Source organism: Dipteris shenzhenensis, unplaced genomic scaffold, assembly GCF_047967505.1.
Source record: "Dipteris shenzhenensis isolate YYH24624 ecotype China unplaced genomic scaffold, Dip_SZ_1.0 scaf0560, whole genome shotgun sequence".
In the NCBI taxonomy this organism is placed as follows: Eukaryota; Viridiplantae; Streptophyta; class Polypodiopsida; order Gleicheniales; family Dipteridaceae; genus Dipteris; species Dipteris shenzhenensis.
The window spans coordinates 510,923-532,307 of NW_028239866.1; the positions used below are offsets into that span (position 1 = coordinate 510,923).

The following is a 21,385-nucleotide window of genomic DNA, read 5'->3' on the forward strand; positions in this document are numbered from 1 at the left end:
AAGGATGCAGCACCATATTAGCTAATTGCAGGCCAACTGTAGCACATGGGCAAGGATGGCATCATGCCCAGATTTGTGTGCAAACATGAATATATAGACGTACTCGAAGAAGCCCATTCCAAGATAGCAGGCGGTCACTTCATCGATTGATGTTACGGCACGTAAAGTGTTACAACTGGTGGCCAACTCTCTTCAAAGATGCAGCCGAGTTTATCAAGCGATACGATCCCTGCCAAAGAGTGTAAATCCCACATAAAGCCGACATGATGCCCCTAATGAGAATACTAACCGATCAGCCCTTTGAGAAATGGGGCATAGATTTTATTGGTCCAATAAGACCGGTAGCTAAAGGAACAAGGGCCAGATACGTTATCTTGGCCACATATTATTTCACCAAATGGGTGGAGGGGTGAGCTACAAGGAAAGAAAATGCGCTATCCACAGCTAAATTTTTATACAAACAAGTCATTACACGGTTCAAGTGTCCCTTGGAATTAGTCTGCGATCCAGGAACTCATTTCCTCAATGAAATTAGAGCGATCCTAACTAATTAACTCATGATCATGCATAGGAAGTTGACTCCATACTATCCCAAGGAAAATGCATGGCTGAGAGCTTGAACAAAACATGCTACAAGATTAGACTTTACAGAGTCAAGCTAGTCATACTGATTGGGAGCACAAGCTCATCAAAGCATTGTGGGCCTATCAAATGTCTTACATGGTGGCAACGAACTATACCCCCTTCAGCTTAGCCTTTGAGGTGGAGGCAGTTATGCCAATGGAGTATGTAGTACCAAGACTTCACATCACGGTCAAGGAACAGGCCTGCAAATAAAATGCCTAAGGTCAGATGGAGGGGGAGAGTACCTCTCAAATGAGTTTGCAAGGTTCCTGCAGGAGCATGGCATAAAGCAGCAATATTCATGCAGTCATACCCCACAACAAAATGGACTTGCAGAAAGGAAAAACAGGCATATTGGAGAGGTTTCTTGGGCCATGCTAAATGAAAAAGACCTTCCATATTATTATTGGGCTGAAGCAGTTGCTACAGCAGTTTACATAATGAACATGACTCCCACTGCAGCAATACATGGCATGATGCCAGAGGAGATGTATACTGGTAGGAAACCAGATATTTCTCATTTGAAAATTTTTTGTTGCATTGCCTATGTTCATGTACCAGATGAGTTGAGGTCCAAGTTGGATCCAAAACCTGAGAAGTGCATCTTTATTGGTTATTCTCTACAACAGAAAGGGAATAGATGCCATAACCCTTCTACTCATAAGTTTACAGTGAGCAGAGATGTTGTTTTTGATGAGATGAGTAGCTGGTATAAACCAGTAAATGTGATAATTGATGTAGATGCACAAAATGGTAATGCTGCACAGAATTCAGAGTAGCAATCACAAAATATTAGTGGCCCTGTATTGTCCTCTAGCAGTGGTTCACATACTTCGCCATGGACAGGCAGATTGAGATCAGGAGAATCTCCTCAAAGCAATGCAGATAGTGGTAAGCAGGTATCACAAAAAGGAAAAGAGAAGGTAGATCAGCCCATGTTTGATGTGAATGCAGGTCAGTCTTATGTGGATGGTGAATCCAGTGGCTCAGAACAGAGCATTGATGATGAGTTGGGTATTCCTTATGTTGTTACACCTGGAGTAAGGAAGACCAGGGATGTTTTGAAAGCACCTGGAAGTGAGCCTATTTTGCGCAGGTCTACCAGAGCTAGGTATCCTGTGGATAGGCTAAAATATGATGGATTTACAGCCATTCACTATGCCTATATGTTCAAAGTGATACAGGAACCAGAACCCACTTCTTTTGAGCAAGCCATAGGAAAAGAAAAATGGGAGAAAGCCATGGATGAAGAAATGGATGCCTTGGAAGCAAATGCTACATGGGAATTGGTGCCGTTGCCTAAAGACAAGAATGCGATTAGCTGTAAGTGGGTTTATAAGGTGAATCACAATGCAGATGGTTCTGTGAACAGATACAAGGCAAGATTAGTTGTCAAGGGGTATGCACAGACATATGGCATTGATTATGAAGAAACATTCAGTCCGGTTGCAAGGATGGCAACCGTAAGAGCAGTCATTGCTATGGCTGCATCAAAGGGATGGTCTTTACATCAGATGGATGTAAAGAATGCCTTCTTGCATGGTGATTTGCAAGAAGAGGTATTTATGGAGCAGCCACCAAGTTATGTTCATGCTGTTCATCCTGATTTTGTTTGCAAGTTGAAGAAAGCCTTGTATGGCTTGAAGCAAGCACCTAGAGCATGGTCTGACAAGATAGGACAGTATCTTGTCACTATTGGCTTTCAGATTTCCAAGGCAGATTTCTCACTTTATGTGAGAAAAGCAGAGAAAGGTATTATGCTGCTTGTCATTTATGTTGATGATTTGATCATCACAGGTGATAGTGATGAAGATATCCTTCATGTGAAAATGCTATTGAAGTAGAAGTTTGAGATGAAGGATTTGGGAGAGCTGCGTTATTTCTTGGGCATTGAGGTGATTAGATCACCAAGTGGGATACGGCTCTTGCAGAGGCAGTATGGATTGGACATGCTATCCAAATATGGGATGATAGGCTGTAAGCCTATTTCAGTTCCTTAGGAGCAGAATGTGAAGCTGAGCACAGATGCAGGTGAGCTTCTAGAAGACCCTACTATGTACAAACGCATAGTAGGAAGTTTGATTTATATGACTATTACCAGGCTAGATTTGAGCTATGGCTCCAAGGAAACCGCATTTGGATGCGGCTAGACGCATACTCAGGTATGTGAAGTCCACATTGCAGTATGGACTATTTTATGAGGCTGGGGTCAGATACAATTGCATGGATACAGTGATGTTGATTGGGCTGGTAGTATTTCAGATAGATGATCTACCAGTGGATATGTGTTCTCTTTTGGGAGTGCTGTAGTCACTTGGAGCAGCAAGAAACAGCCTACAGTTGCCTTGTCGAGCACAGAGGCTGAGTACAGGGGTGCAGCAATGGTTGCATGTGAGGTAGCTTGGTTGCATAAGCTACTCTATGATATGCATCAGTCTACAAATGGGCCAGTTGTCATTTATTATGACAACATGAGCAGTATACACTTGGCAAATAACCCAGTCTATCATGCTAGAACAAAGCACATTGAGGTGCATTATCACTATGTGCGGGAGAAGGTTTTACTAGGTTTTATTGATCTAGTTTATGTCAGCACAGAGGATCAGGTAGCTGACATATTCACGAAGGCATTGGGCGCAGAGAATCTGCGCAAGTTCAGAGACCTGCTTGGTGTGCAGGAATTGGGATTGAGCTCGAGGGGGAGTGTTGAGATATCGAGCTCCACTCGTGATATGCCAAGGTGACCGTTGTGCGTTTATGTCACCGACTTGTTAGCTACAGATGCGGTTGGTACACCGCCCATGAATAATAGCTGGATGACAGCTATCCTTATCTACTCTAGTTCGTGGCTTAGTTAGTATGCCACCTTAGTTAGTTAAGTTGGTTTGAGACCCACATATAGGGTTCTTCTATTTCTTTGTACTAGAGTTCTTTTGGCTTTCACAACTAAGAAGAGGAAAACTGTTTTCAGCCTCCACCTTTCTGTGTATTCCCCCATTGTGTATGTGAGAAAGCCGCAAGTGAGCTTCCTTCCTTCTCTCCCATTATCTTCACAGTATGTCCAAAGGAAGAGGATGTTGAATGGCACAAGCTTGAATGCTTATTGCGCAAATGTGACAAGTGCCCACAACCGTTGTTTTGCCAATGTGAGTTGGATGATGCAAATGGTGCATTGATAAGATGGAAGACGTATGAATATGTCACCGAGGATATAGGAAAAGGTTATGCAAAGAAAAGAATAAAATTCTTATACAAGGAAACTCCTCCATCCATCATCATCCCTTAGTACTTGCAACACTTAAATGTATTTATCACTCACAACTTCCGTAGTTACTGGCAACACTCTCAATTCAAAGAGTGCACCACAAATTTTCCTGATGATGTGGTGCTTTCAGTTGTTTTGCAGAGAACTATACATTCAAAGTGCAGAATGAGGTTCAATCAATGCATTGCCATAATGACCAAGTGACCATCTTGGTTCATATTTGCTATTGGAAGGAGACGAGCGAGATAAAAAAGCAATCCATCTTTTACATTTCAGATGACAAAGAACATGACACACTATTTATGCAGCATTGCTTTATGATCCACCATCAATAATTGGTGTCTAAAGGCTTGAAGTTTAAAAGACAATGGGTTTGGTCAGATGGGGCAACATCTTAGTTCAAGGCCGCTCGCCCATTTTACTTTGTTGCAAGGTAAGACATTGGACACTGCCCCCTTATTTTCTACATCACGTTGAAGATGTTGCATATTTTAAAATGCAATATAGCTGTTTTTTATTATGCTAGGTATTGCTCTTTAACTAGCATTCAGATGATGCGAAACTTTTTTGGAAGCGGTCATGGCAAGGGAGAACATGATGGGGCTAGTGCAGTCATAAAGCGTGCACTAACCAGTGAGCAATTGGATGTAAATGGTGCAAAGCTACAAAATGCACACGATGTTGTGGAATGGTTGGCATGGAAGATGGGAGATGATTCTAAACAAAGGCTCTTCATAGAAGTAAAGGTTGGTGATGTTGACAGGTCTAAAGCATGGAACTGCCAGACCATCAAAGGAAGTCGTTCAACACACTACATATTGGGTTTTAGTAACAAAGATCCCACACAAGCCTTGTTTAGACATTTGTCATGCTTTTGTTCATTCTGCATGGATCAAACATGGGATAAGTGCACCAATTTATCTCATGCAAGTCCATGGACCTTGAACAAGCTGGAGCCCAAAGCTGGAGCCCAAATCTGGAGCCCATCAATGGGCAGACTGCATCAGACATGGAGAAGGAATCTGTAACATATACGATGGATAGAGATCAGCGGGCTGACATGCTTCAGATGGGTGACCATTTTGGAGTACTCTGGTCCCCTACAAACGAAGATAATGAGGATTATTATGTGGTGTCGTACTCAAAATAAAAAACAGTCCTCATAGAGCAAGAGACGGATGGCTGGGGTAATGTCTTCAACATTGGGAATCAAGTGGTTTCTGGAATCTTTTATGCAAAAATCCCAAAATGCAAAAGCAGTTATGCATTACTAAAAGATGCACCTCCTGCTATAGTACATGCTGATGCGGTGTTGGCAATAAAGTTCCAAATGTTGCAAGCAAAGCACAAGGTTAAAGGCCAGAGAACAGTGTATCATGTACCCCAGGAGGTGCACGAACAAATCTTGGCAAACATTTCTCTATAAGAACTGTTGCTGAGCATGTATTTTTGCAATGGCTCTTACATATTTTTGTGCTCGTTTTGTATTTTTAACTGCCCCCCAAAGGGCTACTTTTTGTAATACAAAGGCATTTTGTCTTCACAAAAAAATTTTGAAAAGTTAAGTATGTTTTTTGTCAGTACATTGATTAAATGGAAGTGTTTTCATGCCAAGTGAATATGGGACAAATGGGACAAATGTTTAAAATCCAGTGTTTAAATGGGACAAATGAATATGCATCTACTGGTAAAGAAAAGGAATCCAAAATTTGTGCAAGTGTAGTGATAGTGGAGTTAGCAAACAAATCTTTTCACAACATGACTTATTTGTTTCTCTCGGGAATGCTTCGCAGTGAGGAACTTTAACAGTTTTTAGTACTATTAGTTTTAATTGTGTACTATTATATTATTACTGTTTAGGTACTGCTGTCATATCATACAATTAGCCCTATTTTTTGGTGATTGTGTACTATTGTAGTAATTTTTGTAGTTCATATTAAGTTTGTTATACTGTCATATCATATTACTTATTACTATTTGGTTAGTACTATTTAGTACTATGTATTACTATCTTAAGTAACTCCTCTGTTGTTAATTGAGAGAGAGATAGAGAGAGAGATAGAGAGAGAGAAAGAGAGAGAGAAAACCATTGTACTACTGTCATATCATACTACTTAGTACTATTTGGTTAGTACTATGTGATACTATGTAGTACTATCTTAAGTAGCACATCTACTGTCAATTGAGAGAAAGAGAGAGAGAGAGAGAGAGAGAGAGAGAGAGAGAGAGAACCATTGTACTATTGTCATATCATATTTTGGTAATGTTATTCCTCTTTTTAATATATTAGACTTATAATTCAGAATGAGCCATACAAAATCAGAAGGCTCTTGTTTCCTTTGTAGCGCTTTTATGTTTGCCACTCCACCCCCCTTCATTCCCCTCTTCTTGTCCCTCTTCCCCTCTCTTCTTCCATGTCCTCTCCCCCTTTCCCTTCTCGTGGAAACACATTGCGACAATCTAGGAGTCTCAAGAGCGACACTTGAGGATGGTTTGTGCTTGCAGTGATCTTAGAAGTAGTAATAGGACGAGAGGTTCCCTAGGCATTCCTTTAAGATCCCTACTCCACATGAGTGATTGTCAAAGACTACACAATTGTTTTATCATGCATCATATTCTAGATTATGGAAAAGCTTCAAAGAATGATTTTGTAATTTTAGAAATCCCCAAAAACATGTCACATCATTGACTACAAGAAGCTCTTCATCAGATCAAGATCAATAGGGAGACAGAGAGAGTGTGAGTGGGAGTTTGCAAGGGAATCGGATCTGACTATACACTTCTTACGTTATCAATTTGACTTGTACTTGTAACAATTTACTATTACAGACCATCTCCATGATAATTAAAATGTGCATGCTCACAATGTCACAATTTGCTATTACAGACCATCTCCATGATAATTAAAATGTGCATGTTCACAATGTCAAAGTTTTTTTATTATAGCATAAGAAGTAGAATGCATTGTGATCATATAAGTGGCATTTTCATGCGAAAGGCGATTCAAAGAGGACCACATTGACTATGGTACCATGGCTATATATACAAGAAGGTCGAGCCAATTCTTCAAACAATGTCAATCTTCTTACGTTGCATTTAAATTATTATGGGACCATACGATATATTTTAAAAGTTGGATTTACATAATCTAGTAATTTTTTTAAAATGTAACATGCTTTAGAATTATCTATGATAGTCACAATGCTACATTGAGGAAAGACGAAAGTGGATTTTTTGTCATACACACTCGCAAAATCTAAACAAATGAAAGTGATATTTTGTTCTTCCTAAAATGTTCAATACGAATAGGTGTGTAAAAATGAATTAAGTGACTTTGAAGCATTTCTCGCATATATATTAACATAACCTTTTCTCTAATGAAGTGACAAACCATGATTTACCATTAGTGATATGTGCATACTTTTCCTCTAAGGTAAAGTAAATTATTAATATGAATGTTGTACAAAGAAATCCCCTTGCTTGATACAAACGTTCTTCCTACATTGTGCAAATGTCTAATTAGCCCATATTTCTATATTAATATACCATTGTGTGAAATCATGTGGACGTATACAAAGTTTCAAAAGAAACATTGCCCAATTCCATAAATGCATATAGGTTACATACTTCTACATCTAGATTACAAGATCTTTGTCTCATCTAAGCAAGCAAATGAAGACATCATCTTGATATCTTCATTTGCCATCTTAATGCATTTTTTTGGTGCCACATTGAGTTGCATAGCAAACTCAATCTTTTGAATGTTCCAAGCACTAATAGTAAAATGTTTTGATCTTGTATAAATGTACTTTGTTTAAAGATCTATTCACACTCACTTTAAGAACCATCAAGATTGCTAGCAAAATGCTCCATATGAATTGAAATTCCAAAATGCTCCATATGAATTGAAATTCAAGGGCACTTACATATGTACAAGCTCTTAGAATGGCTTCTTAAGAGTGCTTGTAAATATAGGCCCCTTACAATGGGCACTTAAGGACTTCTATGAAGAAAAAAAATAAAGCTTCAACATAAACATAAACATTCATTGATGCGTAACTCCATGTTTGGAATCCCTATGAAGATGGATGTAGCATTAGTAGTGTCAAGCTCAAAACATGGAAACCTGTGCGAGGGAGCGGGCTATGTGAACTAATGACATGTACCTTTCCTAAGGTTCCTTAGTATCAATGAATGACACTTGGCTTTATATAGACCGGGTCAATTCGTACCTATTGGAGCGCACAGATATGCAAGTCTTTGGCGAGCACCCTTCTTCAGCTGACGAGAAGAACCTTTCCCCCACGACTCTCTTTTTCTGATTCTTCAATAGCTGCTTTGAAATCCTCCAAGGGAAACTTCTTGCCTGCAAGGGGTGTGATAACCTTCTCCTCTAGCAGTTTCATCACTTCTGCAGACACGTGAGCTACTTTTCCCCCTTCAGCAATGTAGTTTGGAAGCACCCACCCGCGTACCTCCACTCCTCTGATCAGGTCTAACGTGCTGAGTGAGACATCCCAACCTGCGAGCATTCCATAAATGAAAACTCTGCCACCGTCCCGTACGCTGGCCGCCACAGCCTGTCGTACGAGCATGCTGTTAGTAAGCCTTCAATATGTGCGTGCACCTTCTCACACATCTTCGAAGATACAGAATATTGGGGACACCATGAGGCTACACTTTAGTGAAATTTCTATGCAGTAAGAAATTGCAAGAAAAGCAGGATACTGGTTCAATTGTTAGAAGTATAAAATTCCACAGAATATAGCAAAGAGAGAGAGAAAGAGAGCGCACTTTGGTGAGTGAGCCGCCAACAGCATCCACCGCTGCATAAGCCAGTTTCCCGCCTGTAATTTCTTTGACTCGTTCAACGATGTCTGCAAAACATGTCAATCTATAAGTATATTGGAAGGGTGAGTACTTTTTGGCCTTGCGTGAGGAGGGAAGGCTTTAGTAAAGGTGTTTCTGTTTAAGAAAGGCAAAATGATGTGGTTTTTTGCTATTTTGGTCCCCATTTTTTTCTCCCCTTTCTCTGTACCCCTTTCTCTCTCCCTATTTTTTTCTCCCCCTTTCTCTCTCTCTCTTCTTCTTCCAGGCCTTTTGAATTTATTCAACTTGTTAAGCATTTTGAAAGTTATGGCCCCTTACAGTACTGCGCTTATTTCGTAGGAGCAAAGAAAGCAATCATTTCGGGAAAAAGTACTATATCCTCCATAGAGGGGTTGCAGGGGTAAATCAAATCACAAGTCATGAGTGTAGATCCTGACTCCTGAGACTGACCTTCCGTCTCAGAGTTAATCACTTCATCTGCGCCAAGCATCTTTAGCTCGTCCATCCATTTATCTCTTCGAACGATATTGATTGTCTTTACACCCCAGTGCTTGGCTAGCTGAATAAGTTGCCTGCACATTTGTACACACAGAGCAAATGAGTAGTGTGAAATTGTGAATAGAGGCCTGAGGCAACACCGCCTTTCGCGGGAGATGATATACCTGCCGAGAACCGATCCTGCAGCTGTCTGGAGAACGTATTCTCCTTTAGGAATGGCGAGGTCATCAAGAAGTCCATATGCCGTCCAAGGGTTGACGACGAATTGCGCAGCTGTCTCATCATCGAGGCTATCTGGAGCCGCAACAACATGCTCTTCACGCAGAGCAATGTAATCTTGCCAAGAGCCTTGTCCAGCGCTGTAATACTCGAACCGAACGAGGGGGATGACGCGCTGACCGGGCGTGAATTTGGTGACACCGGCGCCGATCTGGAGGACCCACGAAACCAAAAGCGCGTATGAGTCGGAGAAACAAGCGAGTAGAGGAGGATGAAGGAGGGAGATGAGAGACAGAGACTAGGGAGACACACACAGAGTCGACGAACCTCCTCGACGATGCCGAAGCCCTCGCTGCCGATGACAGGAGGGAGGAGGTGGGGGGGGAGGGTGAGGAGGCGGGCAGAGCGGGTGGTGCCGAGATCGGTGGGGTTGACGGGGCGGGTGGTGATGCGGACGAGGACGCGGCCGGGGGTTGCAGAGGGTTTATGGGGGAGCTGAATGAGCTGCAAAGCTTCATGGGGTTCCCCTCGCTTCAGCTGGGCAACTGCGCGGGCCATTTTATCAATTAAACACCTTTGGATTTGTGTTCATCTATCCCTCCCCTCCTTTTTATTCACCTCTTGTTGTCACACCCTCGTGCCTCACCATAGACCCAGTCTTCACCATTTATATGACGTGTGCACCATGCTCATTCACTGCATCACCATGCTCATTCACTGCATCTGGACGCCTCTCCACCAACTCTTATTCACATGGCCTGCCCAAGTCCAAGTCCAAGTCCTCCTTCATGTTCACAAGTCCAAGTCCAAGTCCTCCTTCATGTTTACAAGTGCAAGTCCTCCTTCTTTGGGAGTAATGATTTGAAAGACTACCATCTACCTTCCCAAATCAACTTAGTGATGCATATGTCCATTTCCTTCAGACAAGCGCATGAGAAAGGCAAAATAGAGAGGACCTATACCATTAGTGACTCGAGCACATGCTTTGGTAGTGTAGTCTTTCCTATGAGGGAGAGAGGTTTTACCTTGCCATTTGTCAAATTTGGCACTAATTCTCTGGTAATCCCAATCCAATTTACTCCTCAAAGACACACCATTACCCAAAGGACATTGATATCTAATGATCTATCCCAAAGGTATCCAGTTTATGTGCATATTGATTGCCCAATCCGGCTTTGCATCCCAGGCTAACCAAAGGGCTTTGGTTTTACTACTGTTAATCTTAGAGTATGAAAGCACAACAAACTCGTTGAAAGTCTCCATAAACCTAAGAACATTAGTCTCTATGCCTTCCAGAAAAGTTGTGTTATCGTGAGGTTATCGTTCGCAAAAAACTGCGTACAATATCCCGAACTGTCAGACATTCTAAGACCTTTGATAAGACCCCTGATCATTTGATAATCTATTTGGCACAAGAGGGGTTTAGTAGTTATTGCAAAAAGCAGAGGGGCTAAGGGACAGCCCTGTCTCATCGGTCTATATAGCTCGAATTTTGGAAGTGATATCCATTCATGGATGTTGTCGCGCCCAAACATTAGTGAACAACATTTTGTTCATTCCACAAAATCTGCTTCTAAAACCAAGCTTATGCATCATGCATAGGATAAATTTGCATGTGACCCTGTCATATGCTTTTTCCAAGTACATGTTTAGCATGCCATACCTCTTATTTAGCCCCATTGCATATTGTATCACCATCAAGTCTTTCAATTTTGCATCTTTTATGTTTCTTCCTGTTATGAATCTATATTGATTTGGATGAATCTCCGAGAATATGCTTGATTCTATTGGCAAGAAGCTTGGCTATTAACTTAGAGATAGTGTTAAGTGTTAAGCATGGCCAGTGGTCTTCACTGGCTCGGGTTTAGTCTGTTATGGCCTTTTGGCACTAGTTTGATAACTCCAGTGTTTAAAGATCGATGCATTTCACCCTGTGCACAAACCCAATGGATCAATCTTACTACTTCATTCTTGCATACCTGCCAAAAGTGTTGGAAGAACTTAGTCAGTATCCTGTCTGGGCTAGCAGGAGCTTTGTCTCTAGGCATCTGCACCAGTGTGAATTTAATCTCTTCTTCTAAGAAAGGTCTCTGCAATGCAATCTCTTTATGAGGGCTAACTCTTCTTGGCACGCTGCCCAGGAAGGCTTCCATTCTTTCGTCAAAATCATTCGGAGTAATAGGACTAGTGCTAACTATTCTTGCCAGATGATCTGCGGAAACCTTGGATATTTCCTAGTTACCCGTGACCAACCGATCATTATCATCCTTGGTAACTGTGGTGACCTCCCTTTGTTTTTTACTTATGGCATTGAAGAAATAGGAGGTTGGTTTGTCCCTGTCCTCCAACCATCTTAGTCTCAGTTGAATACATGCAGCCTTCATCTTTTTGCGCTCTTGAGCCCTTGAATAATGCTTCTTTTGCACTCAATACTGTTTCCAAGTGAGCATCTTTTGGAAATTCATGAATGGCTTCAATCAGTGCTAGCCATGCACTCATTGTAAGGTTTTCAACCCACCTTGAGTTCTTAGCTCTCTGTCTACTTGAAAGATGTATCCAGTAGAACATGCAATATGAATAGATAACACTATCCGAATTTACAAAACACCATCGAAAGCACATTTGCCTAATAAATAATAGAGTCCAAATAGTAGAAGAGTCATTCGGCAACAACCCTCCAATACATGTACTAGATCTAGATCTTGCATATGCTATAAAAGTTGTGAAGCAACAACCATGATCTCAAGGCAAGTGCATCATTTCCTAGATATTGATAGAACCCCTCGCCTTTGGTAAGAAATGTTGACCATACTCTAGCAATAGTTGTAGTTGTTAGGGACATAGATAAGCCACAAGTTCACTATTGTTGGACCAAGTTTGACTAGTAATTGATGAGTTGCCCATCTACATTTGTCCATCTACATAGTTTATCTTGCGCATAATATTGCTACTAAAATATTTTAATTGGACTTTAGGCTATCAAAATCTAGACTCCTGGACACTAATGTGCACGTCCATTATTTGTCATCCAGAATTCAATGGACCATTGGGTCTTGATCTAGACCAAGAAATCAATGTGACTATAATCTAATAGAGGCTTATGATGCAAAAGTTTTCTTGAGACCTTTTAATGTAGACACTACCATTAGAATGGATTCATGAAAGCCAAACCATCCTCTCAAGGAAGTTGTGGAGTCACTCATATCATCCTCAGGGGGATTGTTTAATGTAAACATGCTTTTAAATAGAAGACAAGCTTGATGTTTAGTGATTCCTACATACCTATTCTTTGGTCTAAAGGGCTATCTTTTGTACATGCTTGAATGAACTTGGGGCTTCTTAGAATATATTGAGCTTCCTAAAGTCATATTGCTAACATAGGTTTCACATATGGCCACTCAAGTCTTAGTTATAGCTATTCGCAAAATCAAGATTTGACTTGACCAAATGTGATGTCGATTGACAAGATTAACATGCTAGTTCCAAACTATGTGTAGATAAAAAGTCCTATGAATATATCTGAAAATGATACTTGTCCCTTAAACATAGTTGCAAGTTTATATGCTTAACACTTAGGAGGGGATTCTATTGGTGAAAATGAAGCAAGTTGAAATTTGGCTCCCTAGAGATTGTGTGCCATGCCATGGGACCACACCATGAGATGATGACCACAAGTGCTAGCAAGTAGCTTTACCATGCTACAAATAATTCACGATTGCCATGAAATTTTATTGTCTAATAGGATAGGATATTTTTGATGGTGTGAGAATTATTTTTTGGCATGTTAATACTCCTACTTATCCCTAAATCCTATCTATACCTCAACCCATACACTAGTATAGCCCTTTATATTCCATGTGAAGTGATTTTTGGAGTTCCTTTTAGCTTCTGATACTTGCTAGGTTTGGCGTTTTGAGTAGCTTTGCACCTTGGATTCTTATTTTGAGCTCCTTCTAGCTTTTAATAGTTGCTAGGTTTGGTGTTTTGAGTAGCGTAATGCACCTTGTATTCTTATTTGCAAATTAAGCCTGGCTTCATTTTATATTTTTTATCGATGATAGTATTGGATAGGTTATTTTTAGGATATTACAACTCACATTGAAATGATAGGTTATTTTTTGCATATTATGTAATTATGAGAATGAAAAGTTCCCTCCTTTTGCTTATAGGAGGTTAGTATTTTATGGTGTGGGAAATAATGAAAGGTTATGACCATAAGAACAATAGGTGCTTGTTTATGCATATGTTGTTTGACCTTTGGTTTTGCTTCATCATGGTAGTGAGGCCATGACAAGTTGCAAAACCAATAGTCATATAGGGTGAAAGCATGCTACAGTGTATGTACTATTGGCAAGAATGTGGTAGTACTAAGTAGTGTGCGATATGGAGAGATTTCTTGAATTGATGTGCACTAATATATTTATTTATTATAGATTCTCATGCACAAGATATTCTCATGTACGCATTCTCATGCTCATACACACATTTTCATGCATTGTGTCTCCTTTGAGGTATTTCATTTTCAAACCTACACTCTATCACTTCCACTTTCGAACTTCTGAACTTTTGATTTTCAGCTTCCACTTTCGAACTTCTAAACTTTTGATTTCCACGTCGAATTTTCTCGCAGGACGTTAACACGGGTTGCTCTCTCATGAATACTCTCTCTCTCTCTCTATTCGTTCTTCTCTTTTCCCCCATTCTCTATTCGTTCTTTGATTTTCCTCCATTCTCTAAATGCTTTCCCTCCATAATTCAATATTCGGACCTGCATGCAATTGTCTTTTGCCATTCCTTCTGTTGACATGCAAACTTTCTGCTTTTGTTGTTGCTCTCTCTCTCTCTCTCTGTTATTTTACTCCGTTTCATCTTAGTGTGAGTCCTAGTACTAAAATGTTACTCTCTTTGCAGTAGCTGAAGAGCGCCATGTCTCCAAGGAAGCCCAAAGGCATCAGATCTCTTGCCTCCAAGAAGCCCGATGTCCTTTCTCCAAGAAGAAACACTCCATCCAGGAAGTCTGCAACCAAAGAGAAGACAAAGGCTACAGACAGCAAAGCGGCTTCTATTCTGACTCCAACCAAAGAGAAGCCAAAGACGACAGCAAACCAATAGCAATTCCGGTCTTGGATGGAGATTTTTCCTGAGAGCGAATCCAGACTCATATCTAGAGTTGGACACCTAGATCCGAGAAATATGGGGAAACAACGACAAAGAGAGCCGGCGTGGATTTCATATAGGTTGGCTGAAGAAATTGTTGCTGAATGATTTTATGAAGATTTACTATAGGATTTACAATTCAAAAATACTCACGAACAATGAAGTTGGTACAGTGTTGGCATGGGCATTTGCTACATCTACTCATGGAGTAGATGTAGATTGGGATGACTTTGCTCAACATAGAGACGTGAATCTGCACTTGGCTAGCTTGGACAGCATGTGTATCAAGCACAAACATGATGTAGGCACGTCTATAGCAAAACGAGAGCTTGTAAGTTTACAGGATCAACGGAAGTTCAATGTAGAGCAAAAAGGTGTATTGCATGAGTGGAAGGGTACAGTGTCAAAGGAGAATGCAAGATTGCATGTAGATTTTGAGGCTGCTATTGCAACTGAGGGCGAAGCCCTCACAAAAGTTGAATCAATTGTACATACACTTAGCTGGGTGCGTAGTAAAGTAGATAATTTATTACATGGTAGTGTACTACAGGACGAGTTCTTGAAGGATGTAGCAAAACTTGAGGTAGAACTAGATGCAGCAAAAGTAATATTTGAATCAGCAAAAAGGCAGCGAATCAACGTTGGAGAGCACCACCAAGCAAGCTCAAGTTTTTTGAGCAACATGCAACATTTGATTGAGAAGCTCCCAAGTCAGGGTCCCGAAGTTCTAAATCTAGCACCAACTCACCATCCCACAAGCTCTGCAGTAGCGACTATGAACGTGAATATTGAATGGTGAGATTCTTAAATTCCATGTACAAATCGATGTTTTCGTTTTTAGGGTTGGGTCCTCTTACAAGTAGTGTGTACTTACCCTTTCAATAAATGTGCAGGTGTGTTTTCTGTGGGCTTGGATTTTCTCAAGAAACTATTGATGTGCTTTTTGCACCATGCTTACATACATACCACATCATGTGTGCAACATTCCATTTTTCTGAGAACTTGCAATGTATTCATCCCCGACCTGCAATGTATTGGTGTTAAATGCATGGTTGGCTGCCATGGGCTTTGACAAAGCAGGTATATTTTCTTCACTCTTTTTTTCTTATTACTTATTACTCAATAGAGTAATATAATATTTTACATGCTGAACATTTGAAGTCAGTTATTTAGTACTAAATAGTACTGTTTATGTAATTTAGCAATATTTAGGATTTAGAACTATTTGGCATTTAGCAATGTTTAACATTTTGCACTATCTAGACTTTAATACTATTTAGTAGTATTCAACAATATTTAGCATTCAGTAGTACTATTTAGCACTATCTAGCACTGCTAGTATTGTGTGTTTCATGACTATTTAGCATTTAACACTATTTGGCATTTAGTAGTATTTGTCATTTAGTACTATTCAGCATTATTTAGCATCAAGTACTATTTAGCATTTAGGACTGTTCAGCATTTAGTAATATTAGCACTACCTAGCATTTAGTACTATTTAGCATTTAGTACTAAAACCATAAGCATTTAGTACTATTTGGCACTACCTAGCACTGCTAGTACAGTTGTGTTTCACCACTATCTAGCACTGCTAGTATAGTTGTGTTTCACCACTATCTAGCACTGCTAGTACTATGTATTTAGTACTAAAAGGATAGCTAAAAACGCTAAATACTAGTAAGCATTTAGTACTAGTTAGCATTTAGTACTATTTAGCACTATCTAGCACTGCTAGTATTGTGTGTTTCAACACTATTTAACATTTAATACTATTTGGCATTTAGTAGTATTTGGCATGTAGTACTATTTAGCATTTAGTACTATTTAGCATTTAGGACTCTTCAACATTTAGTAATATTAGGACCACCTAGCATGTAGTACTATATATTATTCAGTACTAAAAGGATAGCCTAAAAGGCTAAATACTACTAAGCATTTAGTACCATTTAGCACTATCTGGCATTTAGTACTATTTAGTTTTTAGAACTATAATTTAGTATTTAGTACTATTCATCATTTAGTATTATTCAGCATTCAATACTATTTATCATTTAATACTATTTATCATCTACTATTCAACACTCTAAGTTAAGAGTTAGTACTATTTAATATTAGCACTAGTTAGCACTTAGTACTATTTAGTATTAGTATTATTTAGCAGTATTTAGTACTATTTAGTATCAGTAGTATTTAGCACTAGTTAGCACTTAGTACTATTTAGTATTTAGTACCTTAGCTAGCACTTAGTATTTTCTAGCAGTATTAGGATTAGCATTAGTACTGTTTAGTACTTAGCAGTATTAGTAGTATTTAGCACTATTAGTAGCACTTAGTACTGTTTAGTACCAATCACATCCGAACTCCAACACAACCAATGGAAATATGGCTCTTGAGGGGTCCCCTTTAGGGGCAAGGGCTGTGTTGGAATATGTCCCTTGTCCCTAAAGGGAACCCCTCAAGAGGCATATTTCCTTCAAGTTTAAATACTACTATTTTTTTATTATTGTCTATCTTTAAATAATCTATTTTCCTTTTGAAATCGGTTTCAAATAATTGTTCTTTTCCTTATACAAACAGGTAAAGACACCGAAATACCATGTCCAAAGAAAGTTGAATAATGGTACAAAGCAAGCTGAAGCTATTGAAAATGAGAAATGTGAAACTCCTAACATTTCAAATGTATTCATAGACACCAAGAAAGAACAACAGGTAGAGGGGCATGCCTCGTGTGGAAAAGAAGACAATGAACAACTATTCGATGGAAGTTGGCTGGAAGATAACTCCTTAGAGGATGTTGGGGATTAGGAATATGACGAGGATGAAATGTTGGACAAAGTAAAAAAGTAGCAGGCAGTGGCACAGGGGGACCTGAAAGTTGTAGAGGAGAGAGGAAGGATTGCTTTTTTTTCCTATGTGGCCAAAAGAGGATATTTATTTTTAAAAGTTTCTATTTTACCTATTTCATTTATTCAAGTTTTATATATTGCATCTATTCATGTATTATATATTGTTCAGTAGATGAAAGTTTGCCAGTTAAGGAAGCTCTTACTAAGATGAAGCGCCACATACAACATAAGAAGAAATCTAATGTATAGTCATTGTACAAAAGCAAGAATATAGAGGAAAAGGAGGGTATGTATTTTTTTTTAAAGATGCACATTTACAGTCTTTTGTGTACAACACCTCAAACGCATTTCTAATCTAACTTTATTTCTTTGTAGACAATCTAATTGGAGACATTGAAGACAATCAGCACTTGGATGAAGATGCTATGCTGAACTTGGATGAAGAAAATCTGTAGCAACTGGACAAGATTATAGAGGAAGCAATAGCAAGATTGGACATGTAGGACTTGCCAGGAAACCACAGCAAGGACAAAGACATATTGGCGGTGGGGAGGTGACTGGAAAGAAGAGCAAGGGTGAACACACGGATAGTGGTGAAAAGATCGACACAGATAGTGGTGAGAGGGTCACTGAGGCAGCTGAGATTATATCAGGGCTAAAGCCTAAACTACCTGACAGCTCCGATGGAGAGCAAATGGAGGATGACATAGTACTAGGTAGCCTTCTCCCTGCGGGGACAAAGAAGTAGAAATTTAGTCAAATAGTTACTAAGTCGTATTTGATTGATCCTAGCAAATGCCCAACCCCAAATGTTAGGATCAGATCGTCTATGAAATGACATTGTATGAGAGCTGGTCTCGCAAGTTTTAAATGAAACTCTTTTTGTAATTTATCTTCTTATTTTTTTTACAATTTATCTTCTTGTTTTTTGAATGAAATTATTTTGCAATTTATCTTCCTTGTTTTTTTAATGAAATTATTTTTGCAATTTATCTTCCTTGTTTTTTAAATGAAATTCTTTTTGCAATTTATCTTCTTTTTTATATGAATTCATCAACTCAAGTATGATGGATTTGTATATGTGTTATTGTTGCTTCTAGGTGACTCCGGAGATGTTCTGCCTAAAAGAAAGTTGTTAATCTTTGATTTGAATGGAATATTATTAAAGAGGTGGTGGTGGACTGCTCGTGAAATGGCCCAAGGTGGTGATGTTCATAAATTAGGCAACCATGTCGTCTCTTTGTGGCCACAGTTAATCAATTTCATGAAATCTTTGTGGGAGCATTTTGAGATCGCTACATGGAGTAGTATGACAAGGAGAAATGTTAGTCCCATAGTGTCTTTGATAGAAAGCGAATTGGGATATGATGGGTTTAGGGAGTTCAAGTTCCTGTTCAACTTTGCACAGGAGGATTGTTATACAAGGGAAGAATTCCGCCACCCAACACGGCTGGATGAGATGTGTCTGCTTAAGCCATTTAGTGTATTGGTTGTGCATGACATTGACTATCATCCCATGAACACACTCCTGGTTGACGACACTCCTTTGAAACCAGCATTAAATCCACCCAGTTCCTGCATAACTCCTTTCGACTATGACGGAGATCCTAATGATGATGAGCTATCAAATCAATTGCTCCCATACTTATTGGATTTAGCAAATGCCAGAGAAAGTGTTCCTGCCTTTATAATGAGATACCCTTATGAAAGGGCCATGTGATTGAGCACATTGCAACTGCCCGTGGTGAGCATCCAGCCAAATTATTCGTTGAAGTCCTCTCTGTAGATTATGCTGACATGGGATGTGTTGATGCTATCATTTCACTGTTAACTGAAGACCCAAAGCCCACGAACTGGTTTATCATCCAACAAAGAATAGTAGACCTTCCACATGAGATGTGCCAACAGATTCTTAGTAGTAGGCATAATCCTTGTGTAAACCAATACCCACCATACACTAGGCCTTGAAGGCCAGATTGTAAAGGACTTGTGCATTGATGAATACAGATGTTGTTACTTTCTAAATACAGACTTGTACTGGTTACTTTGTGATACAGACTTTGCTGGTTACTTTGCTGATAAAATTAATGGTGAGGTGATAAATGTACTGGTGTTCTTACATGGTATTGGTGTTGTTAAATGGTACTGGTGTTTGCTGATAAAAGTACTAGGTGAGCCATTGTTTTAACCAGTGCATAAATAGCCAATGTCGATGCAATAAAATATATGGTCCTTTTTTATATGTTATCTTTTATGGTATTTTTTGCTCAACCATATAGTACCAATTTTGGTTCTGGATAAAATAATACTAACTGTTAGTCAGGTCTGCTAAGGAATCATGTGTCATGTCTATTATGGTGGTCATACACTTGGTTGTTTTTGATTGGCATTACAGATCCATCAATGTGTAATAGAGCTGTACACTCTTCTTCTCTATAGCTATAGGATGGAATTGCAAAAACGGTTTGATAACATCTTCATAGACCTTCCAGATGCAGGGTACAGCCCAGAAGAAATAGCAATTTCGGATGTCCGAGATGATAGTCCCTTGGGTCGGCTACTAACGAGGATGCTAAGGAAGAAGGGCCAAAACTTCCTACGTTCTAGGGTGGCTCCTTCCTAAAACATAGTATATTGGGGTGTGTGGAGTGCAGCGCTATGTATGTATCCAAGCCTAATCAGGTTGTATATTGGGGTGTGTGGAGTGCAGCGTAAAGCTATTGTATCCAAGCCGTTTGGGCTCCGTAATGTCATATGACTGATTCTATATGTCTCATTATGATTTTATATGGCGCCTTATGATTTTGTATGGCTCATTCTGAATTATAAGTGCAATATATTAAAAAGAGGAACAACATTACCAAAATATGATATGACAGTGATACAATGGTCCTCTCTCTCTCTCTCTCTCTTTTTCTCTCTCAATTGACAGCAAATGTGCTACTTAAGATAGTACTACATAGTATCACATAGTACTAACCAATTAGTACTAAGTAGTATGATATGACAGTAGTACAATGGTTCTCTCTCTCTCTCTCTCTCTCTCTCTCTCTCTCTCTTCTCTCTTTCTCTCAAGTAACAGCAGATGAGTTACTTAAGATAGTAGTACATAGTACTAAATAGTACTAACCAAATAGTAAGAAGTAGTATGATATGACAGTAGAATAAACTTAATATGAACTACAAAAATTACTATAATAGTAGACAATCACTAAAAAATAGGGCTAATAGTATGATATGACAGCAGTACCTAAACAGTAATAATATAATAGTACACAATTAAAACTAATAGTACTAAAAACTGTTAAAGTTCCTCACTGCGGAGCATCCCTGAGAGAAACAAATAAGTCATGTTGTGAAAAGATTCGTTTGCTAGCTCCACTATCACTACACTTGCACAATTTTTGAATTCCTTTTCTTTACCAGTAGATGCATATTCATTTGTCCCATTTAAACACTTGATTTTAAACATTTGTCCCATATTCACTTAGCATGAAAACACTCCCATTTAATCAATGTACTGACAAAAAACACACTTAACTTTTCAAAAAAAATTTATGAAGACAAGATGCCTTTGTATTACAAAAAGCAGCCCCCAAAGGGATAGCTAAAATTACGAAACGTGCACAAAAATATGTAAGAGGCATTGCAAAAATACATGCTGAGCAACAGTTCTTATAGATAAATGTTTGCCAAGATTCATTCGTGCAGCTCCTGGGGTACACGATACACTGTTCTCTGGCCTTTAACCTTGTGCTTTGCTTGCAACATTTGGAACTTTATTGCCAACACCGCATCAGCATGTACTATAGCAGGAGGTGCATCTTTTAGTAATGCATAACTGCTTTTGCATTTTGAGATTTTTGCATAAAAGATTCCCGAAACCACTTGATCCCCAATTTGCTCTACGAGGATTGTTTTTTATTTTGAGCACAGCACCACATAA

General features: G+C 39.2%; 1 protein-coding gene across 1 annotated transcript; it reads right to left on the reverse strand.

Annotated features, from left to right (window-relative positions):
- Positions 1–7,867: 7,867 nt before the first annotated feature.
- Positions 7,868–10,040, reverse strand: LOC147878106 (uncharacterized). The gene is made up of 5 exons (XM_087372423.1): positions 9,764–10,040; positions 9,382–9,647; positions 9,170–9,291; positions 8,684–8,766; positions 7,868–8,469 (listed from the first exon to the last, which is right to left on the reverse strand). The coding sequence occupies exons 1-5, from the start codon at positions 9,992–9,994 to the stop codon at positions 8,167–8,169; spliced, it is 1,005 nt and encodes a 334-aa protein (XP_087228549.1). The 5' UTR covers positions 9,995–10,040; the 3' UTR covers positions 7,868–8,166.
- Positions 10,041–21,385: the final 11,345 nt, after the last annotated feature.